The sequence below is a fragment of the Oryctolagus cuniculus genome, chromosome 6 (assembly GCF_964237555.1).
Source record: "Oryctolagus cuniculus chromosome 6, mOryCun1.1, whole genome shotgun sequence".
Taxonomy (NCBI): domain Eukaryota; kingdom Metazoa; phylum Chordata; class Mammalia; order Lagomorpha; family Leporidae; genus Oryctolagus; species Oryctolagus cuniculus.
In genome coordinates, this window is record NC_091437.1 from 48208622 (window position 1) to 48222473 (window position 13852).

A 13852-nucleotide genomic window follows, 5' to 3' on the forward strand; every position below is an offset into this window, starting at 1 on the left:
ATGGGATGAGGGTATCCTAAGTATCCTGAACACTGCACCAAATGCCTGCCAGGACTCTGCCATGTTAGAAGCAGGTCTAGGGCAATGCCCAGGGCCTTGCTTCTGGTGTGTCACTATGCCATCTTTGAGATCCGTCATTTCTCCAGGTCACTAATATTAACTAGAGCAGAAATCTCCAACACTGTGGAACCTGCTGTTTTTCCCCCGAGAAATTGTCCTCCCGCCTTCTTAAAGATACATGTGTTTTCTTCAGTACTTAGGGGACAATACATGTACTCTCTTAGAATGCCCTAGCAGCTCCTCCTATGTTTCCAGTAAAAATTCTCTGAAGTTCAACAACAAATATATGAATACAAATGGCCTAGCTGTTTGGAACAGAAATGGAGAAAAAGCCCAGACAGAACATGCACAGATCAATACTTGGATGAGAAGACTAATTGTTCTGGGATTAATCATCAAGATTGTTCCTTGGTTCTAGTCCACATGGTAGAGCGATACAGTGGTGTAGAATTTCAGAGAGGGTTTGCACATTTGTCTTATGCTCTGTTAGAGAGATCGTAGGCAACAACTGTGCTAACCTGGATTTGCTAGTACATGCTTTAGGTAATCAAAGATTAGGAACTGGCTGTGTGGGTAGTCATCACTGCAAAGTCAAGAAACTGGTATTATTCTTGGATGTAGACTTAACGGCTCAGAGACATTCTACATGAAACATACTGCATTATTTCAGATTTAAGTTTCAGAAGAGACCGAGGAAATCTATAAAAGAGTTAACTAAGAAATTATAGAAGTTAGGAGAAAAGTAGGGGAACTTTCCCCAACACTTGACCAGTTTTGGGGAGAGTAAAATGTCTGAAGATTTTTCCTTTCTCAAGTTACACTTGGAACATCAATTCCAATTCTCGTGACATTTCTTACTGACCCTATGACATTCCCTTCTACATACAGGGACTAGTGTGCATGCACATGTACATACACACACGTGCACATACCTCTACATACCACCAAAACCACCACTTACGTGAGCACGTGCCTGTATTTAGGTATGATGTGCTCTCTCTCTGCACTGAAATGCTAGAACATAGTATGAGGAATGCCAATGCACTCAATTTCACATTCTTGGGCTTTATGTTTTACAATGTAAGTTTTTTTTCCCCATCATGTAGAAGTGTCTTTTCAGTATTGTTTACCCCTTGGTGGCTGTAAACCCTTTTAACCTGAGAACTTACAGGACAATTGTGCCATAGTCTACCTCTTCAGGTTAACAGAGTCCATTAGTGTGCTCTTTGACATTCCGAAGTCACGAAGGAGGAAAGGCAGTAGTCTCCTTACTGAACAGGTCACAGGGGACTCCCAGTGCATTTTAGAGATGCCACATCTTCCATAACAGTACAGACCTTGGAGTTTGCCTCTGTTTTTCCAGTATCAGTACAAGCTATTGCAGATTGTAGGCTCTCAACAAATTTCTTGATGAGTAACTCATCACTTTTAAAGATGAGATGGGAAGAACTTCCAAGGCTTTAGTGGCGACTTCAGCTTGGGTAGAAATCCAGGTTCTTACACTTACAGGGGGAAACATACTTCCTCTTATGAAGCTCGAATGTAAGTATGTAAGGCTTAAATGAAGACAAAATTAGTGAACAGAACATCTTCAATAGAGATGTTGAATCTTAAATAAATGAACTTATTTTAGCCATGTTTTCATTATCAAAGCCAAGTTCTTAGTTATCCTTACATATGGTAATAACACTCATGATATATGGTAAATATTCCAGAATGGTACTTTTTTTAAAAGATTTTATTTGAGAGGTAGGGTTTCAGAGAACAGGAGGAAGCAATAGAGAGAAAGGTTTTCCATTCAGCGGTTCACTCCGCAGATGGGTACAACGGTTGGACCTGGGCTGATCCTTATCCAAGAGCCAGGAGTTTCTTCCAGGTCTTCCACAGGGGTTCAGGGACCTGAGCACCTGGACCATCTTCTACTGATTTCCCAGGCCATAGCAGAGAGCTGGATCAGAAGGGGAGCAGGTAGGACTCAAAGTGGAGCCCATATGGGATGCTGGTGCTGTGGGTGGCAGCTTTTCCTGCTACACTACAGTACCAGCCCTGTGTGCTCAGGAATTCTTGAGTTATATAGTTTAATATCCAAATGTACCGTACATGGAAGGTGAACTTAGTTACACAACTACAAAGTGGCAAATCACAGCTAAAATTCAAGTTTGCCTATCAGCAGGTACCAGATTCCCAAACTTTTCACAGAAGCAATTATTCTACGATGTAACTCAGACTAATAGTTCAAAAAATAACTTTTTGACACAACGAAACCACACATAAACATTTTAATTTTTATTTATATTTCTTAGCTGAAGAATGACACACTAGCCAACATTATTATATATTTACATGCTGAAACTGGCTGCAATAAGTTTAAATTCAAGAAAATAATTGTTATGTGCTATTCATTTATAATCCTCGTGTTTTTACTATCTCATGTATCCCAGAGATTTTAGTAGTCCTGTTTTTAGAAAGACATGAAAATAGATGCAACATATGATATCCACTTGTGTTTTGCATTTTCTAGTCATTGGAAAAAATGTGCATTATGTGCATGTTAAGAAAGGCTACAAGGTAATTAGTAAGGCTGATAATCACTACCTTATGAAGAAACTAGAATATCACTTTTTATAAAAGGACAATTCAGAACTGCGCAGGGACAGTATTTGTAACAGAACTATTTAAACACCCATGCGAAGAAAAATTAAAATGTCGTCAAATTTAAACTAGGCATATTTGCTTGAGTGAATGATGTTGAAAATGACCATGACTGAACTCCAATTATGCAACTAAAAAAAGTGCAAGCTGATGGACATGTCAACATGTTTCAAATGGTGCAGGTTACACATGTGGGCATTGGATTAGAGGACATGGGGCAGGGGAGTGGCATTCTGTTTCGGAAGCCAAAGGATTTACATTCTGTTTTTCATCAGATTATATCATGTTTATCTTCACTAAAAGTACTTCTCAAAGCAAATTGAAACTTAATGTCAGAATTTTGCCTGTATCTACAGAGAAGTTCTACTTCAATTTCTACCCCCCCCCCCAAAAAAAAAGACCCAGCTATTTAACAGTGCTTTTTTAAATGAATGATTTGTTTAGGGCAGTATCTTAATCAGCGTTCTGTTGACTCCTTACTATTTTTTTATGATGTTCCTAGTGCATTTGGAAAATATTTTTAAACCTTTGGTGTGCAGCAGTGTTTTCCATTTTCTCTTTTTTTTTTTTTTAAGTAATTCTGGGGTCTTTGGTTGATAGGAATAATAATACTATCAAAGCACAAAGTACTATTATTAAAAAAAGTCTCCTAGTATGCATCATGTATACCGAATTTTTGGAGCTGATATGAGTAATGACTTTTGTCTGTAGTGCCACCAGTACAAGCTTTTACTCTTTGAAAATCAAGAGGTTGCAAACTTTGGTTTCTTTAACTGTGACATATCAAAGAACTCTATTATCAATGATACCTTCTTTTCCCAATTGCCATTTCTAAGGCTATCTCTTGATTACAGACTACTCAAACACTACAGCAGTTCCCATAGAGGGAGACAGTCAAAATGAGCAAGCAAGGGGTGAAAGGTTGTGGGGTGTGTGTGTGTGTGTGTGTGTGTGTTTATGTATAGAGGGAGGAGAGAGAGAGAGAAAGAGAGAGAGACACTGTGTGTGATAGCAAACTGAAACCCTTCTATCTGGGATTCCCAAACCATATATGCAAAAGGGTGTTTAAATTACTCTTCTGGGGTGCTCCATTAACTTTAGCTAGTAAAAAATAAAAATCATGGGAAAAAACTAAACAATTATTTTTACCTACTGACTATTCATTTACAGCATGTTTAATTATTTACATATTATAAGACATCAACCTAAGCGATAAACAGAATTAGCACATTGCCGTACCATAAAATACAAACCAGAAGGTAAAAATATTTAAGAAATCTGTTTAAATATTTACACACACTCAGTGGAGTTATGGTTGCTCACATTACACATACTCTGTACACTTAGCAAAATGGCATGATGGCTACAGTTGTATTTTGCCCTAACCAGCATGACAGGCTTAGTTCCATTTTTTTTTTTTTCTTCCTCCAGGGGAAGAGTTTTTTCATTTTCCATTTTCTTAAGACATAGTTTGTTTTTAAATCATCAGAGGAGAATGTTATTTGTTCCCTTGAAAAGAGCAATTAGATAAGCAATGTGAGAACTAGTTAACTTAGTTCACTTCTGATGTTCCGAGGTACAGTACTAGTGTCAAACTGTGCAATGGTTCATAAGAACTGGAGGCATTGGTTTGCTGATAGAGAAATGCTCAGTACCCTGTATTACTTATTTCAATAGGATGATGGTTGACTGCCACAGTAAAAATATTCATACACTGGGTTGATGAAGGAAACAAAACATATTGGCTTAATCCGTTTGTGTTCCAACATATGAATACATATATGTATGTATGTTTACATGGATCTATATATACATATATATACATGTAGTTATGTTGTAAGATCTGTTTTTGTTGATGCAGTTTTGCTGTTTTTTGTTGAATATGAATTATAAAACTGGAACACAGTTACCCACAGAAAATGGCAATTGTCCTAGTCGCCAATTTAATGCAGGTCTGGTGTAAAATAAACGTGATTCATTTCCCCATATGCGTTCCACTGCACTTTCTGTATGTGTTGTGCTTTTTTAAGCTGACATTTTTTGTGTTCCTAATGCTAGAATGTAAAGTCTTTTGGTTCATAAACCATTATTATTATTGTTATTTTACTTAGCACTGCTTTTGAAGAAATGAGTAGAGAAAAGGTCTAGATGGTACTGCTTGAGTCTTTTCCCCTGTTATTAAATTGCAGTAGAAAGAATTTTAACATTCCTATGCAAACACATGATTATGTTGCATGAGTTTTCAATTCTGAAATGCATTTCACACCTACTAGCAGTCATGTACAATATGTATATACAGATTGAGATCAAAGATTTCATTGAGACTGTGCATTTTAGAGTCAGAATTTGCCTATGAATTTCACAAAGATGAAAAACACCTTAATTGCTGGCTATCGGGCTACTTTATAATCAAATGAAAAACTATACGTATGTATAAACTGATAGTAATACCATATTAGAATTGCCAAAGTACACCATTGTGGTCCTTTAGTTCTTAATCTCTGCATAGCAAGCCGACTGGTCTTTCTAGATGTATCAGGTCTAGCACCCTTCCCTGTATTTGATAACTACATTTCAATTCAACTAGAGTAACCATATAGTCTAAGAATTATAAATTCTACATCTACTGTTATTTCTGGATGAGTCAGTTGTTTCTACCTACATTGTTACTGAGTGCCAATATATGGTTTTTCATTCTAGGGCACTGCATCCAATCAAGGTCTTTTCTCCTCTGTCTAGCTTCTTTGTGTCCTTGAAAATACAAACGGGTTCCTGGCCATATGAGGCTCCTGCTGTGAAAAGGCTCCCTTCCATTTTTGATCTAGATCACACTTTTGACTTCCCTGTGAACATCCAAAATTTTGTTGTAACCATAAATGACAATAACAAGGATTTGTTTATGGCTTTTACAGTAATTGCAAATAGAAGCCCACTTCTAGACTTGGGCTCTGAGTTGTCTCTAGAAAACCCTTTCCAGAATGGCATTTTGGAGTTGTGCCCCTGAGTTATCAATATGCTCCTTCCTGATTTTATTTTTTACTCAAACTTTATCCCCTGGCAACAAGAGACAGGCACTTTTATTTGTGTGATGCCCCAACAAAATGATTGCCTAGGAGAAGTATGTCCCTGGAGAAACTTGATAAATATCTACTCTGAGCCTATGGGAAGAACCTTGATCAGATTCTGCCTGAAGATTATATTCACAGATGTTCAAGTATATAATCAAAATATAGGGCTAGAGTTTCCTATACTGGTGGAAAGAAATAGCATTGAACATTGGGACAAATTCACAAAGCTGAACAATAAATCTTTCATCTTGTTGTTTTGTGATAGTTAAAGTGGAAGAACAGGACTCCATCATATTCTAAGTTGCTAAGCCACGAGGGGACAAAATCATACATTTTATCAACAGGTAGATACTGGCCTTGACTACTATGCACAGTCAGGATTTTACTCTGAAAGGCGGTTTTGGATCCTAAATAGAAATAGCAAAGTCATCCTTAAAACAATGCCCAATCAAATCAAACCTTAAAGAAAATTCAGCAATTATTTTATACAAGAAAAGCAAAATATGAGCCTCCCATTGATAGAAATAAAATACACGATCTTTGTTTTTTCTGTCCAACATATGAATGCATATGCCCAATTAGTATAGAAACACAGTAATTGAAAAACAGAATAAAAATAATATATCATGCCTGCCTGATTATCAGGTATATATTTTTCTGCAATATCAACTGAGGCTCATAACATTCATCATGTTACTATGTCTTTGCTGTTATCCAATTGTACAATAGTTGTCATTTTTTCCATGATTATGCACATTGTTTGCATAAACAGTCAAAGTACCCTTTAGAAATCAAACCCACAAGACCCTAAATGAACTCTTCAGTGCACGTACTCTTGTAAGTATTGTGTGGTTTCAAAAATTGAAAGGTGAACTTCATTGTACCTAAGAAAACCATTCACTCACTCTCCAAGGCCTCACTTTTTCTGTCTCTTATAAACGTAAATGGAATTTCAGAAGCAAGAAAAACCAGAGAGGACCATTCTTTAAAGCAATGAACAAATTCTCCTTTCAAAATAACGTATTAAATTCAGAAATAAATTTATAAGGAGACGTTGTAAAGACAACTGACATTGAGAAAAAGTGTTTGTAATCTTTGTGTTCTATATTTATATTTTAGAAGGACCTCCCTTCTATCCTGAACATCTAAGATACTTAAACTTTTCCTATCTTATCTATTTCATAGTTAACTTTTAACTAAATAAACTATAAAAAAACTCTAAGATTCTGTCAAAATCTTTTGATATTGGAAAAAATATTCCTCTCTACACTTTGCCACTGGACACAGTACATATAGATCAGGTGCTGTGTGGAGCTGATCAAGGTCATGCTTGCTTGCATGAGTTTTGTTAAAATTGTCATTTCTGGATTTTCTACTTTGCTTTGTGTTATTAACTAATTTTAACCACCTGAAAAATAACTTCTTAGCAAAAATTTCTTTGTTCCCCATGTACTGTCTTGTTCAGAAGTCACTCCATTTCTAAATTCCAATATAATTGATTCCTTGTGTTGAAGCAAAGAGACTGGCCAAGTTGGTTTTTCAGATCTCTGCCTTGAAATCCCTATCCTGCTCCCAACACATGACTATCTTCTAGAGTCCAACGGGCATTTCTTCCCAGTAAACCATCAATTACCTTAATAAGACAGGCATCGATCGATCACCTTTAAGTAACATGTCTGCAAGGTGTTGCAAATATTTCAATAAGCACAGGGCCATCTCAATAGCATGCCAACCTTAACAATGAAGAGGAGGAGTACTGGATATGACCACTTCTGAGTCAAATGACTGGCAATGCTATTGAGTCTAAGAATATCTTCTACATAATTTCCCACTGAGTAGTATTCATACTAAGCAGATAAAATGGAACACTCATTCTCAATCTTGCTAGCATGTATACAAATCATTTGCATTTCAACTGGCAAATCGCAAGGACCTCAGTGTATTCAATACTTAGCAGAAGCAACCCAAATGGTATGAAATGGACCATAGGATAGGCCAGCAACTAAGGTATTTTAGCATCACTTTTGTCCTGGATTGATTTGTTTTCCAAGTCCTACATCAGGCTGTACAACTGGTTTGAGGAGGAATCTAGTCCTTGCTTCCCAGGGGAGGCCATGTTTTAGTTCACATAATAAAGCCAATAGACAATGTTGAAGAAGGAAAAAACCACTGGGAAGAATATGCGGGACCACCGATCTATGGCATTCACATCAGTCAAGTCGGGGATGGTGATTTTCAATTGAGAGGCACGTCTCCGCAGACGACTTTTCTTTTGTGCCACGTGTCGTTCCAGAGCATTTCGGCCAAAGCTATGCCTGGGTAAGCCAGCTTTTCGATACTGGATGCTGGAAGCATCATAGGCCAGCATTGTGCTCCTGGGGTCTCCAAGTCCCATCACAGCCTCAGATGTGGCCATTTCATTTTTTATCTCTAGAGTGCTCAGTAAGATGTTCTCATGGGGGTCCATCTGCAAAGGAGAGAAAAAAAAATCAACAAGGGAAATCAAAACAATGTTTGTTGGTTCTTACCATGCAAGGCATTGAGATAGGCACATTAGGTAGGATTTATTACAGTACTAAAGACAGCTAATTTTGTAGTGACATTATCTGAATTTGAATTATGACTCCACCACTCTAAGTTATTGGAGTTAGTTTTGCTGTCTATTACACGGTTTAATCATCCAAACCCACAGGACTGCTATGATATAATGACACAATAGACTATTGCTAGCGTCATTTTCATTATTTCTAACAGATAGAAGGATGAAACCTACTTAAAGAATTTATAGTACTGATATGAACACATAAAAATTAATCTGTACAAGGTGTGAAGTAGTGTCAGGGGATTAATTACTGAATTGTGCTCATCATAGCCCAAATCTAGATGAATTATTGATAAAACCAGAACCAGAAGGAGTGGGTAACTTCCAAGTACATCCTGTATGAGGGTACTAAAAAGAGATCATGGAAAATGAAATTTAAAATGCATGTTTAATTCTTGAAATTTGAGCAGTTTTCTCACACCATGTATTTTCCACATATTCTGAAATATCTTTGCATGAAACTAAGCCCATACTTTGAATTCTTTTTTTCCCCAAACTTTTTGAAGTGCTCAGTAAAAATCAGATTTTTTTGTATAATCACATCTCATTGATGGTTCTTAAACAACCTCAGTTATGAGATATTAACTTACATGTTCAGTGTTCATGTAATCAGGGTAAGGGAATAGTTTTTAAAAAAAAGATAAATGCAAGCCACATATTACTTTCCAACACAAAGTGGCGTTCAGAACAAACTCTTGGTGGTGGAGGTGAGTGAGGAACGGGACTGATTCGAGAGGGAACAGTCAGGGTGTGGTTGGAGAAGCTGCTGAGCTCAGAATCATCTGTGCTCAACTGAATTCTGGGCCTTCGGAGTTGAATTAATTTGGCTGTGTGCAGAGAAGAATCATTTCTTGGATGATTTCTTCTTGCAATGCTAAAAACATAATTTCATAATTTCCAAATACTATGACTCCAAAAAACTTTTGCTGTGTTAGAAGGGAAGACTTGGGTTACTTATATTTTAGAGGTCTCTCTCAATTATTATAGCTAATAAAGTCTATCACAACAAATTATTCATAGGGCTATATATTTAAAAATTTCTGTGCTTTACAAACAAAATTAAAAAGCAATAAACAGAGAAATTGTTAGAGACATTGTTTTCTATTTGCTTCTTCACTTGTCAAATGCCTTCAACAGCGAAGGCTGAGGCAGTCTGAAGCCAAGAACCTGGAACTTCAGCATGGTTTCCCACGTGGAGGGTAAGGACCTACGTATTTGAGCCATCACCTGCTGCCGCCTTGAGTATGCATTAGTAGGAATCTGAATCTGAAATGAAGTAGCTGCGTCTTGAACTAGGATTTCTGATATGGGATGTGAGCGCCCTCCCAGCAGTGACTCAATCACTTCACCAAAATAACTGCCCAGGATTCTATTTATTTTGGTGTTCAATCAGGAGGTACTAGTTTAAGTAAATTTTAAATAATTGTAAATTAGGGAAGAAATGGCCAATAGGTGCAGATGAAACAGGTAAACAAGGGATATAATCAAACATATTTAAAAGATACAATGTTCTGGGATTTATTATAAAGAAGGCTAAAAGAATGTTGCCAAGATGATGTATTAACAATTAGCTTTCAAATGTGATGTAGCGATTCTGTGTTCTAAATTCATTTTTAAGATGCTGTGAGAAAAAGCAGCTATAAAAATGCTGGGATGTAATAATTGACTAATTAATCTCTGCCCCCTGATCAGCTATTCTGCATGCTTGGTTTATTGTAGCATTTTGTTTACTGGGAATACTCAACAGATTAATTTGTAAGGTTTTAAGTTTTGTACACTAAACTAAACCAATGTTGAAAGATATTTGTCAAGGCAGAGCCAGGGACATCTTTCTTGATGGGTTTCCGATTCCCAGAGAGGAAAGGGACTATTTAAAGGTCCCTTCTATATGCCAGTGCTTGAAGCAGTCGTTTCTCTGAGTACTCACAGGCATCCTTTGAAAAGGCATTCTTTTCTTAGGTTATAAGTGAGGACAGTCAGCGAATTTCCCAAAGTCACCCGGTTACTAACTAGTGCAGGTGGAATTCCATCTTCGCTGAGAGAGGCCCAAAGACTGATGGAGATAGAGGAGATTCCAACATTCAAGGAAGGCAAAGTTGAAGGAAATGGGAAACTACTGCTCTTTGCTATTTCAACACTGGAATTTTCTGTTTCCTGAATTTTTAACTCTCCCTTTAACCACCTAGAACAGCAATGATTTTGAAAAACTTCTTGCCCACCAGGCGTGATGATGTTCAGAAGTCTTCCTGTCAGTAACCACCAGGATGTTTCTTTTTCTATTGAAAAAACAGCTACAATAAAAGCAGTTACAAGTTGAAACCAGACCAAGCCAAGTTAAAAATATAGAATAGTAAAAGCCATAAATAAAATCTATTGACAGCAATGGCTTATTACTGTGGAAAATTGGTTCAAAGTTTAACAAATCTGGATAATTCATTTAACTTTAGTGGATTTCTGTTGCATTCCTTATACAATTCAATAGTTGAATTAAATCATTCTTGAATGTCTTTTATTTTTTCATTCATAAATTAAGGAAAAAAAGATGTAAATCCCACTGAGCAACTGGCAATGTGTTGAGTATTATAGATAGAATGAATGGCGAGGAGTTGCTGCTGTGTCCCCTTGGCAGCAGCAGTCTCCAGAAAGAATACTGGATTTGGAGTCCAACGATTCTAGTTCTAGCTCTTCTCATCACCTTTGACCTTGGAAAAAGTACTTAATCCCTTTGAATTTAGGTTTCTTCAACTGTATTGGTGTTTTAAAATAGGATTTAAGTAGATTACCTGAAATAAATCATGGGAGAACCTGGGGAAACTAAAGCAGTATGCCAAGTTGGCCATGATGATTTGCTTTAAATGAAGCAAATATATGTGTGTGAGTGTGAATGTTTGAGTGTGTGAGAGTGACAGAGACAGGGAGACAGAGAGGCTACTGTGATATGGCAAATAAGTAATGAATAGCTATGCCTCAAAGAAAAATAAAAAATAAGAAAAATAGAAGATAGCCGTCATAGCATATCTTAAATAACGGGTAGGCATGATGAGGCTTCTGTAGGTAAAGCTGGAGATCTTGAAAGGCTGAAGTGGGAGGGTGGTGGTGATGGGGGAGGTATATCATTTATTACCAATTCACGAAGTGCTGCTACTTTCTGTCTTTCATATCAGAATACCTTAGATTCAATTAAGGTCATTAATTGAAGAAATTAACCTAAACAGAAGATATTTACCCAGAAAAAAGATCTTACCCACAGTCATGGAACTGTGATGTCTAGAGAGATAAAGCACAATCATCTTTATTTGTAATTTAACTGACAATGAACAGAGACATAGATGAAATCTCAACAGGTATAGTTCATGAGGCTGCACAGCAGGATTGAGCTGTCAGATACTGTTTGGACTACCTCATTGTGTTCTATGATAATCATTTTCTCAAATTTTCTTCAAATTGTTTTAAGACCTAATGAACATCTGGAACTTTATTAGAGGGGAGGATATAGTACATTTCATTCCAGACTCAGAAAACCTAGGTTTTGATTCTGCACTGAGCCACTCACTAGCTTTGAGAACTTGGGCCAACCATTAATCTCTGAGTTCAGTTTTCTTATATGTAAAGAGGGAAAAATATCAATATTGGTTCCTAAAGTTGCTGGAGAGGATTCAATAACAAAATAAATTCAAAGCACTTAGTCTAGCTTTGCACGTAATAAACACTCAAAAAATAACTTATCTTGTTATAAAAGTGCACTAAATATACATAAAATCAATGTTTGATCTTTTACTGCTATTTAAATGCATGTACCAGTTAAATGAACCATAACTTTGACATCACCATATTTTTAAATTTTATGTGGTTAATGTTAGGAAAATGGCACAGTTTTACCTATGGCGGCGATCTACACCCTGACACCATTCTAGGCTCTAGCCCCCACTGCCATTCCTGGAAGCCAGGCGGCCATATGGTCCAACCACTGGCGTCAAGCTCCACCCCCATCCTAATGGGATTTGCTGCTCCTGCTTCTCTGCCCGCCCTCTGGCAAAGTTTTAAAAGGACCTGTTCCTGAACATGTGGCTCTCTTGCTCTCTCTCAGCTCTCTAGCCTCCTCTTCTCTCTTTTGCTCCCCTCTCTTGGCTCCTCTCCTCTGCTCTCCTCTCCTCCTCTCGTCTCTCTCTTCTCTCCTCACTAGCTCCTCTCCTCTGTCTCTCTCTCTTACACTCTCCTTTTTTCTTTCTCCTTCGCCCCTTCCCTCCAGTCTGCTGGGTTTTCCCCAATAAACCCTTTCCCTTACTCCAGTGTCTGCTGTGTTTTGTGGCGGCCTTACACTGGTACTGAAACCCGGGACCATACAGTTAATGCTTCTGTAAGCTTAGAACAATGGTTTGTATATAGTACTTAGTACACCGTATGCATTCTATTGCTTCTCTTCCTTTTGGCTAAGATCAAGTGCATGCATTCGCTATCTTACACATAAGTTTAGAATGAGTTATCAGCAATTGCTAGTGATGAATAGAAGCTACCTTTCATTTCACGGGGAGACAGGGCGGGGGATACACAGACCCTAGCAGCATCCTACTAATCCCACAGGAAAATGGAGCCCAGAGGCCAGGGTCAAAGAGGGAAACATTTCCAGTGCTGGTGTGGCACAGGGGGAGGTCAGGCTTGCCCTTCCCTGTGATACTTCAACATTCTGAAATGATCCTGGCCACTTGCCATTATCATTTTCTTGACATCTGTCCTCCCCACCACAACTCCACTTCTCGATCAGGAAGACACAAAGTTTATCTCATTCACTATTGTATTCCCAAGCATCTGGCAGGGGACCTGGCACACAGTAGGTGCTCAATAACTACCGAGTGATGAAATTAATTTTGCTACTATTAGCAACTCATTTCACCTTCCTGTGAGTCATCAGCCAGATAAACTTAATTTTGCTACATCAGTCTGAAGATAGGACTTTCATGAGATCATCTCTTAAGTTCCCTTGCTACTCAAAAGTTTCTGTCTCCAGGGCAGCACACTCAGATACCTGAGAAAAACGCATTTTCCACAGTGCCCTGGATCATGTCCCTCACAGATGTGCCATTTCTACCCCAGAGAGGGAATCAGAAGTCAGGACCAAGCATTTCACAATTTGATCTCTTTCAGGTATGCTAGTAGCCCCTTGGAGAGTAAGAACAGAGAAGCTAGGAAACTTAATGTAAATTTCCCCAGTGAACAGATGGCAGAGCAGGAATTACGTCCGAGTCCCCCTTCACCTTGGCCTGCTGAGACAGAACAGTAACCACTACTGAGGCCACCCTGGTAGCACTCCTCTTTCTCCCTTGCCTCATCCTCCTCCCATCTATTCCTCTCCTCAACTCTTCTCTCACTCACAAGCCAGCATGAGTTGGGTTTTCCGTGATTTGAGATCCAAAGATTCCCAACTGAGAGGTAATTCATCTCACTGAAGGTCTCCAACAACTGTGTAATATAG

At 38.0% G+C, this 13852-nt stretch overlaps 1 protein-coding gene across 4 annotated transcripts in view; it reads right to left on the reverse strand.

Moving 5' to 3' along the window:
* Nucleotides 1-1786: 1786 nt before the first annotated feature.
* Nucleotides 1787-13852, reverse strand: part of GABRB2 (gamma-aminobutyric acid type A receptor subunit beta2) — a 304185-nt gene continuing 292119 nt past the window's right edge. For 3 of the 4 annotated variants that reach the window (XM_070076396.1, XM_051843577.2, XM_070076397.1), the window contains one exon: nt 1788-8247. In XM_070076396.1, coding sequence (XP_069932497.1) covers nt 7900-8247 — 348 coding nt within the window. In that variant the 3' untranslated portion in view covers nt 1788-7899. Of the gene's footprint in view, nt 8248-13852 lie in introns of all 4 variants that reach the window. The other variant, XM_051843578.2, reaches the window with a different exon arrangement.